The 15,411-nt window shown below is 37.5% G+C and overlaps 1 protein-coding gene across 2 annotated transcripts in view; it reads right to left on the bottom strand.

Annotated features, from left to right (window-relative positions):
* Positions 1–353: 353 nt before the first annotated feature.
* The window catches only part of RWDD1 (RWD domain containing 1), a 24,947-nt gene continuing 9,889 nt past the window's right edge, over positions 354–15,411 (bottom strand). For both annotated transcript variants that reach the window (XM_034669029.1, XM_002924094.4), the window contains 5 exons: positions 11,649–11,779; positions 7,310–7,453; positions 7,087–7,219; positions 6,496–6,558; positions 354–4,122 (listed from right to left, as the gene is read on the bottom strand). In XM_034669029.1, the coding sequence (XP_034524920.1) occupies positions 4,001–4,122; positions 6,496–6,558; positions 7,087–7,219; positions 7,310–7,435 (444 nt within the window). In that variant the 5' untranslated portion in view covers positions 7,436–7,453; positions 11,649–11,779 and the 3' untranslated portion in view covers positions 354–4,000. The remainder of the gene's footprint in view (positions 4,123–6,495; positions 6,559–7,086; positions 7,220–7,309; positions 7,454–11,648; positions 11,780–15,411) is intronic.

The following is a 15,411-nucleotide window of genomic DNA, read 5'->3' as shown; positions in this document are numbered from 1 at the left end:
AGATTATGTTAATGATGTGCAAACTCTCAGTTATTAGAAGAGCCTATTAATTCAATTCTCACTCTTTCCACCAGAGTAATATATTTTCATACTATGCATGCATTAACTTTCAGTGGTGAACTAAAATATTAAGTATTAAGCATTAAACCTTCACTTTTTCCCTGTCTGTTCAAGCTCTTTGCGACTGGCTCAAAGTGTCCTGTTTCTTTACCAATTGAGCACCTGTGTGAGGAAGGGAGACATTTCAACCTTCCTTCATAAAATACATGGACGCAAAGACACTTCTTGTCTCAGATAAAACCCAAGAAAATTACTTGATAATAGCAAAAAATAAAGGACACCAAACGCATACCTTAGAGAATGTGCCTAAGATTCTCCTTTAATGTCATTTTTCAAGGGCCTTAGCATCAATATTTACATTTTAAAACAAACACTCTTGGTAACAGATCCTAATGGCTAAGGGCCATTCCAAACAATAGAGATGAATCAGTCTGACCTTTAAAACAAAAATGTCAGAAGATACGTCAAGTATCAGGATGTTCTTTAAAAAATATTATCCCAAAAGTCTAGGTGGAAAATGTTCGAGACCCATACTTACTAGACAGAGTGAGTTCCACAAGTATCAATCTATTAAAGATACCACCAAATCTGGAGTGTAATTCATTTTACTAAAGATTGTATCACACCTAAGTATGTTTGGATTGGTACGGTCAAAGCTATAACCCATTTTTTTTTTTAAGATTTTATTTACTTGAGAGAGAGAGAGAACACAAGCGATGGGGAAGGGCAGAAAAAGAGGGAGAAACAGATTCCCCACTGAGCAGGGAGCCTGATGCAGGGCTTGATCCCAATGACCTGAGCCAAAGGCAGACATTTAACCAACTGAGCCACCCAGGCGCCCAGCTATACCCTATTTTTTGATGTCTTAGGCATGTGGCAATAGCCCATACTCTAGTAATTTCCAGGCCCTTAATTGCTTTAGCTTAAATACCTGCTTGAAGCTGGTATGGCTCATGCTCTTTGTCTCCTGAGCATCTTCACTCACATAAGGGAGCCCCCTCCACATGGTCAATATTCTTAGGATGGAGACCAGAGAACCCTGAAAGCCTTTTGGAGCTATCAAGGACTATGGTAAGGTGAGTGAGGCGCCGATATTGGTTGCAAAATTTAAGGAGTCACCAAAAACTCAGTTATTAAGATAAATAATATTTAATGCAGTATTTAAAAAAATAAAGATTAATGTAAAATCCAAAATAAATAAAGTATCCAAATTTTAAGTAATTACTGATTTTTCCTTTTACCTCAGGTGCCAAAATGGCTCTGCACGGCAGTTATTTAAAATTTTGGTTTGATATCCCTTACAATATTCTTGAACCTTTTCCAGCATTTTTCCATTTTTTAGTAATGGAAGGTGCACTAAACTGTGCATTCCCAACCTACCTCACCCCTTTTCTTTCCAAGTCCTTTGCCCAACAACAGTGACATGAAACAGAAGGCTATCAACTTCATAACGTACCTTTCGGCAGCATTCTGCCTCTTACGCGGACACAGGTCCTAAAGCAGCAAAGAACCTAATGTCGTTCCCATTTATGTATTTGTATGGACTCGTACCCCATGTAGCACTTGTGAAAACCTTTCCCTATCACACGAGATCTCAATGGTCTCTCTAAAATTACTCTCTACAGTTCTGAAGTGTGCGACCCACTTTAATATATCATACAACGTCTACCTTTGCTGCCTGATGCGTACGTTCTCTGAAAGACAGACGCTGCGAGCCACTTGAGGTAGTTTACCTACTTTGTGTTGTAACACGAACAATGCGTTAGCACATAAATGCTGAAAACCTACGCTCTCCTTTCTCCCGGAATCCAAGAATGCAACGCTTTGCTTTTTGGCACGTCTATCTTCGGAGTTTGTGACAGTACAATCCATGAACTCATCCTGTGCCTCCGGAAGAGCTGTCAGCCGTCCCTCTCACTCCTCTTACCTCCACTAGGAAATGTTCATGTAACCTTTTAGATGTGCTCGCCTTAGATCAGTATTTATCCACCTTTTTCCTAAGGCACCCCTGCTGGCAGAAGAGTATGAAGTAATGCAGAATCCAGAAGCATTATGCAAAGCTGCAGATGGCAAACAGAACGTTCAACTGTCATGTTTTAACTTCAAAATGCATGACAATCTTTCAATGAATATTAGATGCCTAATCAGTGCCAGACATTGTCACAGGGATACAGCAAAGAATACACAAACTTGTACTTGTTTTTAATCTTATAATATTTTATACAATTTAGCATAAGTAGAGAAACAAAAGCAAAAATGATCCCAAATCCAAGAGCAAAACTGATAATCTGCGATGGCCAATTATTGCTTCAAATACCACCAGTCATGCTTCTGCACATCCTGGGATTATGTGTGCTTCAGTTTGAGAAGCAGAGTCTTCGGTTAACTCCCAGAAAACAAAAGAAACATTAACATTAATATTTACTCTGGATGAGAATACTTGGGAATATCACTAGAACGAAGTCTCTGTCTTCATTTCCATACCATTAGGTTCTGCCTACATTCTGAAATGACACAGGTAGAATCCACTCCAATACCTAGAGAAAATGTATAAAACTTCAACCTTAAAACAAAATCGTGTGTGAGGAGGAGGTGGAATCACTCTCGACACTAAGGTCAAATCGTCATCGGCTCAGCACTACACTGTTCATCGCTGCTTGTCTTACCCTTAATGAAACTGCTCTTGAGTTCTTAATGCATCTGGTGATCAGCTTCAGAAAGGACCGCTCCTTACAAAAAGTTAATTCTCACACAAAAGAAACTTTTAGACGTGTCTCTGGAGAGAAATGCTGAACACTACTGGTATTCCCTTTTATTGGTCAGAACCAAAGCTATCGAAAAAGTATGACATTCCTCAATGATAGTTTTGTCTTAAATGGTTTGATTTTAGCCAGAGTGTCTAACCCCAAAAACAAGCACGGGATTGATACTGCTTGTGCTTGTGGATACGTAGCATGTGTATTTTTGAAAGGAGGCAGTGATTTGCAATAGCACAAGTAATTTCCTATTAGGATTAAGATTCAATTCTCTAGAACTGCAGTGACTGGATAATTTGCATGAAGCCTGGCTCTCCTACCTGAAGTCCCCAAGTCAATCATTCCAAATTATTACGGAAAAGGTCTCATATGTGCAGTAATGTGGATAAGTGTTCTCCTGCAGACAGCGTACAACCTCAAGAATTCAGACCTTTTCAGACTGGTTAAATGAGAAGAGTAAGGGAACATCACAAATATATATATATTTCACAACTACAGAATAAGGAGTATGCAACGGAGTAACGTATGTCAACTGGCATGAGATTTCACAGTTTTAAAATTCAGATTAAGGTCAGTGTTTAATAACCTAAACTGAGAAAAGCCTAGGAGTGCACACCTTCTGATGAGTGCACACCTTCTAATAACTGCACAGAGGATGCTGATTCAAATACCACCGTAAGACTAAAGTCCACTTTAATCCTGAATATAATTTAGGTTTCTGGTTTTGTAAAGACTTAAATTTATCATGCCCAAAGGCTAGAATTCCGAAGGTTTACTATTCTCTTCACCTCTGTCTTCTAATATTTTATATTCATGAGAGCACACAGAAGCAAAAAGTCATCGCTGTCTCCAGCACAGGAATTCCAAGTTATTACAATCCCTTGTATAGGAACCCCCACCTGTGCACAGCTGCACTCTATCTCTAAGTCTTCGTGTTACAGGCTGGGTCTCTCTCTAACACTAAGTGACCTTCAATATATGACCTTATTCCTACCAATAAGAGGAACTGAACATTTTATATTTGAAACTTTAAGGTCAGTTTATTAAGTTCAATGATGAAAGCTATCAGAAGAATATTCTCCTGAAAATTATTTTTTTCTTAGAAAAAAGAAAGAAAACTCAACACCTCGGCACAGCCACAGATGCTGTGGCAGTCACGCCTCTCTGCAGACGGGGCCGGTCCGTTAGTCAGTCAAATCACTCTCTGGGTCAGCAGGAGTGTAGTCTGGACCATCCCCGTCATCCTCTAGGTCCAGGTCATCCATTTCCTGGAACAGAGATTCATCTACCTCCACGTTGTTTCCAGCTGCAAGAGACGACAGATTTTACCTTCAGTCTCATACTCGGGAGTAAAAGTCGTAACTCAATGGCAACACCAAACACAAACCTCTAAATGTGCAAGTGAGGTGCCAGGGATGAAATCCTGAACTACTATCATAGCAACAATCACAGCAATAATGATCTGTATTGGTCAGCAGGGACACACATTTTAAGAGCAACTTCATGCTTCCAGTTAAAAAAAAAAAATCCAGTTATAAAAAAAGCTTTCCTAGAAGGAATTATTTATGATGTGGCATGCTGTAAGTTGAAGACGAAGCTATATCCTGGTTATACAAAGTTGATTATCACTGGCCATGGGGCCCGAACAAGGAGTTTCTCTCTTCCAGTATGGCAGATACGGACATCATTAAAGCTCAACTATACTTGTTATTTAACTGACAGATATAACTTGTCTTCACTCTCACTTAGTTCCCCTTAGAACCAACGGTATGCCTTTCTCAAATTCCAAATATCTGAGCACTACAGGAATACCTCGGCCTTGCATTAAACATCTTTACTCTTCAGTGTGTTTGAAGTACATAAAAGTGGGATAGTACAGTCCTCTTAAATCACCAAAAATTGTTCATCTGCCTTTCCTGGCAGACTCCAGCCCACTGGCATTCAGTTCAATGAGAATGAGTCTTCCTTCTTGCCTACGAGCAGTTAAGTAATAAAACACACCTTTGCTAAGTCCAGGCCAAAGAATAACTCACTGTCTCTGGGAGAGACAGGGAAGGCTTCCCGAAACAGATGATGTCTAAAATATCTTTACAATGAATTTTAATCCACCAAGAAGAAAAGGGGGCAGGATGAAGCAATTATAGGCAGTAGTATATACAAAGGCAGAAAGAAAAAATAAGACTGAACACAAGATTGTGTTCTCACTGGAACACAAGATTCTTTAGGAAAAATATCTGGAGATATCACAGATGAAGGGCAGACTGAAGGACAGTGTAGGTCAACCTTTTCCTCCAAGCAACACAGAACCATCAAAAGATTTTAAGGAGAGAAGTATCATGATTCAACATGAGTTTCAGGAACGCCACCTCAGGGGCGATGACTAAGGGAACCAAAAAGAGGAAGAGACTGAAGCAGGCAGACAATGTGAGAAGCCAGCACAGACACCCGGGGAAACAAATGATAAAACCTTCAAGTTAGGAGGAAAGAGTTGAAAATGTGTGGAAAAGACACTCCTGAAGCAGAATCAGCGGAGAGCTTGTGGTGAGTTACTGGATATGAAGAGGTACTTGATCCATCAGACAGGGAAAGGAGTCAAGGACAAGTGAAACTTCTAAAGTGCAAGAGAGAATGAGACACAGCTTTTGTTCCAGAGTTTCTCAATAAGATACGAGAAAAACAAGCTAGTAAAGTGAGAGGGGGATACATGAGGACTACCTTGCTGGGTTTGTTTGTTTGTTTGTTTGTATGGGGTGTTTTTGTTTGTGACTAATAAATGTCTTGGAGCAAGAACGCAGTAAGATATATGAAATACAATGGTGAGTGTCCCTAAGGGCCCAGCTCAAGTTAAGAAGCATGATTTGGCAGTGAGGCCACATCAACATGGCTTCTTAACCTTTTTCAGGAGCTAGTCCAGGAACAAAGTTGAAAGGCCAGATGGTACAGGATCCCCAACTGGCAAGATGAGCATGAAGAAGGCTAGTGAAGGGTCCTAACTCTAGGGTGCTAGAAGTGTGACTGAGCATGGAGTCCAGTTTAAGAAACACACATGGGCCACAAGCTCCACAAGGGCAGGGAATCGGTCTGTACTGCTCTCTGCTGCTGTATTGTCAGCAACCAGGACCACGCCCGGTTTATACTAGGGGTGCAATAAATATCTACGGATAGATGAATACTGGATGGAGAGAAGACTGAAAGAGGATAAAGCTAAGGATAAAAAGGAGAAGGAAAGCATAAGGAAGTAGATGTTCCAGACAGTAAGACTAGTATGAAAAATAAGATTTTTGGTTAGGGGGCATGAAGAGTTCCAGATTTGAGGTCTTTATAAAGTTCCATGACCATGAAATAGTTTCCACAGATTTCTGATACTAGAAATTTGAGTGAACCAGATCACCTGGGTTACAGGGGCCTGGTTGACTAATTATTAGAGACTAATGTGACCATAATTTAAACAATTATGGTTTACTGCTACCTTTGATGTTGTTTAAGTTATCAGAAAACTTTAAAAATATATAGCTATAGTTTAGTGGATAAATTAATCAAACATTACAATTTATTCTTCAAAATGTATTTGTTTATAGCTTTGGGAGGAAAATTTCACACTATCACTCTGATTTTCGTGGGTTAACACACTATTAAAAACAGTGCGTTATGTACCCGTGGAATCTTAGTATTATCTTACCATCTTCCAAAAACTGGATATCAGATGTGTCAAGATTATGATCTGTTTCAAAGAGCTGTTTCCCTAAAAGAAACAAATATGTTTAGTTCAAACATATTTTTCCTATCTGTTCTAGTTTCCCACCTTTCCACAGTTTTCCTCCATCTTCCCTACAATCCTTTAAGAAGTACAATAATCCAAGAAAACAAGTCTGAAAACCTATTTTTCTGTAAATTTCAATAAATTCATCAATTCATAAGTAGCTAAAATGCAGGTGATCTGTATCTGCATTAAAATGGAACAAGTGAAAACCCAGTCTGCTTTAGAGTCCTAGAAAAACCAATGCACTTGACGCTACCACTTCTAACGCCTGTGATTCTGAATGTCATGGCGGCTGCATCTCAAGCTCTAGCCACTGCGATACCTAAATCAGAGATAAGCCATAAAAATTAGCGATAGCTACGAATGGAGAAATGTCACCATGTAGACAGAATGCTTTCTCTTTTTGTCCAAGATGCCCAAGTACGTTATTTGTTTATAGAAATCTGTCCAAACGATCCTGCTGCTGTGCAAGAATACAGAACAGCCTGGGCAGGGGGAGGGGAGTCATACCACTTAATTTATTTTTTCCTGCTTGTTCTTCTTCTTTCATTCGTTTCTTTTTAATTTCCAAGAGTTCTGCATCAAACTTGGCCTTCCAACTTAAGAAATTCTCAATTGTAACAGGAGTGCCGTGAAATAATTGCTTAGAAAATAAAAAAGACATGTGGTTAGATAAATGAGACACAAAACAGATGTAAAAAATAATGAAAGAAATCCCAGCTTTACAATATACCTTTTCAGCTTCTTCTGCCTCTTTTTCTTTTTGCTTCTTTTCTTCTTCTCTTCTAGTTTTTATTTGATCTACTATTTCATTTAATTTTTCTTGCACAGCTGTCACTAAAGTAAAGATCATCACCATACCGAGGTTTTCTTCTGCCTATGGAACCAAAAGAAAGGTTGTGGTGAGGAACATACTTCTCAGAAAAACAAAAAAACTAACCAATGAAAAAGTGTTTCATCATCATCACTAAATTCCATACATTTATAATACGATTACTAATTCAGTTACACCATAAGTTCAGACACCTGGATAAATGATCATTTAAGAATTGAGCACATACATACATATATATGAATAACTATGTATTAAATTTAAAAAGACATGTAATTTGCTACATCCAACCTGAAACTGGTATCTATTTTACTAAATTTGGTTTAATAACCAGAATTCAGAAAAGCTTTTCCTACAGCAGCTAGTAACATCAGTTTTCCACCATATTTTCATGATTTAGATTTTTAGAGCTGTGACAATGAACTGAACTTTGAGGCCAAAGTGATTTTCTAATATACAATAATACAGAATGTAGGTACTTCTGTGATTTATCTTTACTTACTTTTTTTCCGTCAATTTGAAATGGCTTAAAATCAAATATAAAAGCTCTCCAACTCATAAAAGGGATATACAGTTGACCCTTGAACAATATAGGTTTGAACTGCACAGGTCCACTTATATCCATTTTTTTTCAATAAATACAGAATAGTACTGTAAATGTATTTTCTCTTTCTTACGACTTTTTAATAACATTTTCTCTGCTTGCTTTAAGAAATACAGTATATAGTGCATATACCATACAAAATATGCATTGATCAACTGTTTACGTTATGGGTAAAGATTCCTGCCAATTAGTAGGAGTTTTAGGGTAGTCAAAAGTTACAGATTTTTGACTGTGTGGAAGGTCAGTGTCCCTCAGCCTCTGTGTTGTTCAAGGATCAACTGTAATTCAAAAGCTATTTGGAAGCTGGTAATTTGAAAGCAGATTAAAGTAAAACAAGGTATCTTGCTTATCCATAGAAACAAGATACAGTTTGAAGGAAACAGACCAAAAAAACCAAAAAAAGTCCCAAATATACAAGCCAGAATCTCCATTCTAGAAGCAGAACGGCTTTCTAACCACTCCTTTGACAGGGCTGGCCTCAGCGGCATTTGAGGACGTATTTCATCTCCTGGGCCCTCTGTAAATACAGAGAGCTGGCTTCAAGCTAACTCCTGTGATTCTTTTTTGGGGGCTTCTCTGTGGTGTCTCCATGCTAAACATTATAAATCTGACTAAACAAACCTTTCTCCTGAGTGCCAAACCCATACTAAAACTGCCCCGTGGACAGCAATAGCATGTCGCACAGGCACATCAACACTAAAATCATCATCTTCTCCACAAAACCTATTTCTATGTTCCCCAACTCAGAGAACCAAACCACCAACCACCCAGCGTGAACACTCACATCCCCTCATAAGCTTTATCACTGCGTCTAATCTATTCTTAAATGTCATTTCAATCTGCCTACTGTTCTCTCTCAACATTATTACCCTAACCCAGGACACCATCATCTTCAACTTCAAATATTACAAGAAACTCCTAACTGGTTTCCATAAAACCTGTGGTCTTGTCACCCCTGACATCAACTTCTCTAGCCACTCAATACACACACACAACTGATCTAGTCAGTCTCTTGCTTAAAACTCTTCAACAGCTTCCCAAACCAACAAGGAGCAAGACCAGACTTTTAAAACAGTCAGAAGATCCTTTGGGAATTAACCTCTTTAGTTTCGTCATATAAGATCACTAACCTCAAATTCTAAGCTCAAGAAATTTAGTATGACTAGAAGTCATGGAAGGAAATATTGATCTCTTCTCCCCTCTCGTTCCCATGACCCTTTACAAGCTTGCTCCTCTGCCCTGAAACTCTTCTCTTTATTGCCTGGCGAACTCATCCCCTTGAAAGCTTCTCCAGTGCCTCAAGTCTATGTCCACTCACAGCATTTTTCCACACAGAATAACAATTTCCGATTTGCTAGTCCACATTCCTCCCAAGAACATAAAATCTATCAAAGGAGGGATGGTGTCTGTCTTGGTCACTTCACTTAACGCTTGATACATTTCAAAAACAAATCCCAGTAGGATCTCTTTTTTTAACAACTTAAGTATTCCAATAGAAAAGCAAAAAAAAGAATCATTCATATGAAACTAGGCAACAAGAAGTCACACAAAAGATTTCCATAATACTACTTTTTTAAAGAGTTTCAAATTATGGTTATATACTATTTTCATGTTATCATTTTTTGTCTTTCTAAATGAAAAAAAAAAAACTAATGTTAGCAGATCTGGGCAAACACCTCAATGGCTACAGTAAGATCATAACGTGGCACAATCATTTTGAAGGTCCATTTGGCAACGTGTATGAAATTAAGTATGTATAAACTTTAACCCAGTAATCTTACTTACAGAAAACACTGGGCTAGTATAATTATCAATAATATACTTTTCTTCATTTATTCAAAAAAATATCTGAGTGTCTACTATATGCCGGGCACTAGGGATTCAATGAAGACTCTGCTCTAAGGGTTTACAAATAGTGATATATAAGAATGTCCAAAGGGACACCTCGATGGTTCAGTTGGTTGGGTGTCTGACTCTTGAATTTGGCTCAGGAGTGATCTCAGGGTTGTGGGATCAGGCCCCGCATTGGGCTCCACACTGGGTATGGAGCCTGCTTGGGATTCTCTCTCTCCCTCTGCCCCTGCCCCCCCCCAAAAAAAGAGCATATCCAAAGATTTACATATTAAATCAGGTAAAAATGACAAATAATTAGGATATGTGTAATTATATAGACATGCAGTGAAATTCTATGCAGTTATCAAAAATGATGATTCATATACATGTTTTCTAAGATGGAAAGATACCCACATATATCGTTATGTGAAAAAAAGGATGTTATAAAACATTATATTTAGAATGACCTAACTTGGGGTAGAAGAGAAGTACTATGAATATAAACATAAGAAAAAGTCTGGAACTATATCATACCAAAATGTTAATAGGCATTTATACCTGGTTGGTGAGATTAAGAGTAATTTTAATTTTCTTCTTCATTAGTTTCTGTACTTTCTGAGTTTTTTATAATATGAATTTATTTTTTTGATATTGAAAATCAATACTACTTCGGAAGAAAAAGTACAAATATTCCCTCAATATATCTGATCTCGGGTAAGTATGAGAAAGAAATCAAAACTTTTCTGAAAGGAAGCAGCTTGAGTACAAATAAAATATAAAACACATAGAAAGTAATCACTCAGATCAAATAACTTACATTAATAAATGACTGACTGAATGTAGCATATCGCCCCAGGTTTTCTGCAATGTTTTAAAATGAAGCATTTTAAGTCAAATATTAGAATTAGTATAATTTCATACTGGGTAGCAGAATGAACAGGACCCAAGACAAGCATAAAATTCATGTTTGATCTATCTTCTTTCACTCTTCATTCTCTAATAGCTCCAGATATTTTTAAAATATCAGCATTTAGAGGACCAATAGTCCCTGAAATATACCAGTGACATTTAAGGTGTCAATTCTTCTTAGAACAAACAAAACTAGGACTTCTGTTTAAAACATAGTAAAGATTTTACTTGTCCTCTCTACTCCCTACTCTGAAGAACTGATGAAAACTCCCAACCCAAGCAAGACAGAGCTTTAAATTCTGGCTAAGCCCAGGCTATGGGTAGCCTATCCTACCACAGAACTAGCCAAGAATTTTCTAATACCCATGTTTTTCTTCACAACCCCTGCTCTCAGAGGGATCATAAACTCTGGTTGCTGCTTGTAAGCTTCAGGAGATGGAAAGGTAAGAAAAAACAAAACAATCACCAGTCTTCTTAACAGATTGCAGGCAACTAGCCTGAAACAGGACAGAGGGGTTGGGAGTTTTAATTTTTTTAAAAGTCAGACTTTTTAACTGCACATGAGGCTGGACATTCTGAGAACCAGATCAAAACTGTGTTTAAACTTAAAGTACTTACCAGATATTTTATTAACTAAAAGTCATGAGGCTGACTGAGTTTCAAGCAGGGATATAGGGATAACTTCTCTTACTCAAATTCTAAATGTACAATGAGAAACAAAAATAAAGATGCTTTGTGAATATCTACTTATCTATCTATATATAGAGAGATATCACAAATTCTCCTTATTCAGTGTACTGCTTATATATATTTACTAGCATTTTCCAACTCTTGAAATTAATGTATACTATTTAAGGCCAATAAAAAAAACAACAACAAAACTTATTTCCTTACCTGTAATGCTAATAGTTTTAAAATGTCTGAGACATCATTATCTTCTAGATTTTCCTGGGAAAATATTTCATAAAGAGGGGCTTCATCTGGGTATTTTTCACTGTATGTAAACTTGAGGGTAGTCTGGACAGCTAAAATCATAAGAAAGGAGTTTGATATGAATATCTTAAAATGTAAAGTATACAGAGGTAAACATTTTTGTTGAGTCAGTAATTATTTACAATGTGTCAATGAAAAGTAGCACAACAGATTTTCCTGCGAAGAAAAACAAGGTTACTATAAGACCAGACAGATAATCACTAAGATAAATAACACATACCACAAAGATAAGTGAAAACAAACCATGGGAAGACTAAAAATCACCTCAAACACATGAAACACATTTATTACTTATGAGTATTTTACTATATTGCATGTCTGAGAAAGAGGATGGATAAAAGCCACTCTTTTTAAAACCCTCCTTAAGATGAACAAAAGGCACAGAATGTAACAAACAGAAAAAATACTACCTTAGGCTTATTTTCAGGCCTGTATCAGAGCCAGTTCCCAGTGAGAAAGATCTGGTGTTGGCCCTGGAGTCTGTATTTCTATATGCATAATGCCAGCAGGGCACTGCTAAGGGGTTGCTAGATGACACGTTTTGAAATAGGGTTTAAGAGGTAGTCTGATAACCTTTTAACCTGACTCATTCATACACTCTCACTCACTCTTTTGGCCTGTATCAATGCATACATCTGACACTTGTATAGGAATGAGATCCTTTCAGGCAAATCAATGCAAGGTATCTCTCTATAGACCAACCTGGTGAATTCTCGATTCCACCAGGCAATTTGCAACTAAGCAGCAGTGCTAAACGACTGTTGTTAAACCTTACTATTCACAAAAAATAAAATAAAAAATAAAACTTATTAATCACAATGATCCTTTGTCTAGACTTTGCCTTTTTTGTAAAAACTCACATTTTAATTATTAAAAACTCCTGATTTTGATAATTTTTTTAAAAGATTTTATTTATTTATTTGACAGAGAGACAGCCAGTGAGAGAGGGAACACAAGCAGGGGGAGTGGGAGAGGAAGAAGCAGGCTCCCAGTGGAGGAGCCTGATGTGGGGCTCGATCCCAGAACGCCGGGATCACGCCCTGAGCCAAAGGCAGACACTTAACGACTGTGCTACCCAGGCGCCCCCTGATTTTGATAATTTTAACTCAAATCTAGATTCCTCCCCATAAAAGAAAAAAAAAACACCTTAAAATGTGCCAGTTTGATATATTTTAATTTTTGTGTATGATATCGATAAGGAATTTTATGAGTCAATGGATATAAGACTGTTAACCCAAATAGATAAAATCATGAATAAAACAGGAGAGACCACAACCCGCATCACAGAAATACAATTATAATAGAATACTATAAAAAATTATATGCCAACAAATTGGGCAACCCAGAAGCAAATGAATAAATTCCTAGACATCTACAAACTACGAAACCTGAAAGAGGAAAAAATAGAAAATTTGAACAGACCCATAACCAGCAAAGAAATTAAATCAATAACCAAAAATGTCCCAACAAATAAAAGTTCACCAGGGGAATTCTACCAGACATTTAAAGAAGAGTTAATACCTATTCTCCTCAAACTGTTCCAAAAATAGAAATGGAAGGAAAACTTCCAAACTTCATTCTATGAAGCCAGCACTACCTTGATCCAAAACCAGACAAAGACCCCACTAAAAAGGAGAATTACAGGGCAGTACCTTTGACGAAGATGGATGCAAAAATTCTCAACAAAATACTAGAAAATCAAATCCAACAGTACATTAAAGGAATCATTCACCATGATCAAGTGGGATTTACTCCTGGACTACAAGAGTGGTTCAATATTCGTAAATCAATCAATCACATTAATAAAAGAAAGGATAAGAACCATATGATCCTCTCAATAGATGCAGAAAAAGTGACAAAATACAGCATCCATTTTTGATAAAAACCTTCAACAAAGTAGGGATAGAGGAAACATACCTCAACATCATTAAGGTCATATACGAAAAGACCCACAGCTAGTATCACCCTCAATGGGGAAAAACTAAGAGCCTTTCCCCTACGGTCAGGAACAAGACAAGGATGCCCATGCTCACCATTACTATTTAACACAGTACTGGAAGTCTCAGCCTCAGCAATCAGACAAGAAAAAGAAATAAAAGGAATCCGAATTGGCAAGGAAGAAGTCAAACTTTCACTATTTGCAGACAACATGATACTCTATGTAGAAAATCTGAAAGACTCCACCAAAAAATTGCTAGAACTAATACATGAATTCAGCAAAGTTGCAGTATATAAAATCAACGTGCAGAAATCTGCTGCATTTCTATACACCAATAATGAAGCAGCAGAAAAAGAAATCAAGGAATCGATCCCATTTGCAATGCACCAAAAATTATAAGATACCAAGGAATAAACCTAACTAAAGAGGCATGAGATTTATACTCTGAAAACTATAGAACACTTACAAAAGAAATTGCAAAGGGCACAAAGAAATGGAAAAATATTCCAGATTCACGGATTGGAAGAACAGTGTTTAAACATCTTTACTACCCAAAGCAATCTACACATTCAATACAATCCCTATCAAAATACAACCAGTATTTTTCACAGAGATAGACCTAACAATCCTAAAATTTATATGGAACCACAAAAGACCCCGAATAGCCAAAGCAATCTTGAAAAAGAAAAACAAAACTGGAGGCATCACAATTCTGGACTTCAAGCTGTATTACAAAGCTACAGTCATCAAGACAGTATGGCACTGGCACAAAAACAGACACACTGATCAAAGGAACAGAACAGAAAACCCAGAAATGGACCCACAACTATATGGTTAACTAATCTGACAAAGCAGGAAAGAATATCCAATGGAAAAAAAGAATCTCTTCAACAAATGGTGTTGGGAAAACTGGAGAGCCACATGCAGAAGAATGAAACTGGACCACTTATTATACCAAACACAAAAATAAACGCAAAATGGATGAAAGACCTAATGTGAGACAGGAAACATCAAAATCCAAGAGGAAAACACAGGCAGCAACCTCTTTGACCTCAGCTTATTAGCAACTTATTAGACGCGCTGCCGGGGGCAAGGGAAACAAAAGCAAAAATGAACTACTGGGACTTCATCAATACAAAAAGCTTCTGCACAGTGAAGGAAACAATCAACAAAACTAAAAGGCAGCCTATGGATGGGAGAAGATATTTGCAAATGACATACCTGATAAAGGGTTAGTATCCAAAATATATAAAGAACTTACCAAACTTAACACCCAAAAAACAAATAATCCAGTTAAAAAATGGGCATTAGACATGAATAGACACTTTTCTAAAGACAATATACAGATGGCTAACAGACACATGAAAAGATGCTTAACATCACTCATCACCAGGGAAATTACACATCAAAACCGCAATGAGATACCACCTCACACCTGCCAGGATGGCTAAAATTAACAACATAAGAAACAACAGATGTTGGTGAGGATGCAGAGAAAGGGGAACACACTTGCACTGCTGACAGGAATACAAACTGGCACAGCCATTCTGGAGAAGAGTTTGGAGATTCCTCAGAAAGTTAAAAATAGGGGTGCCTACAAGCCTCAGTTGTTTGAGCATCCTCTTGGTTTGGGCTCAGGTCAAGATCTCATGGATTATGGGAGAGAGTCCTACATCAGGCTCTGTGCTCAGTGTGGAGCCTGCTTGGAATTCTTTCTCCTCTCTC

The sequence above is a fragment of the Ailuropoda melanoleuca genome, chromosome 10 (assembly GCF_002007445.2).
Source record: "Ailuropoda melanoleuca isolate Jingjing chromosome 10, ASM200744v2, whole genome shotgun sequence".
NCBI classification, from domain to species: domain Eukaryota; kingdom Metazoa; phylum Chordata; class Mammalia; order Carnivora; family Ursidae; genus Ailuropoda; species Ailuropoda melanoleuca.
This window is presented reverse-complemented; position numbering and strand designations above follow the sequence as displayed.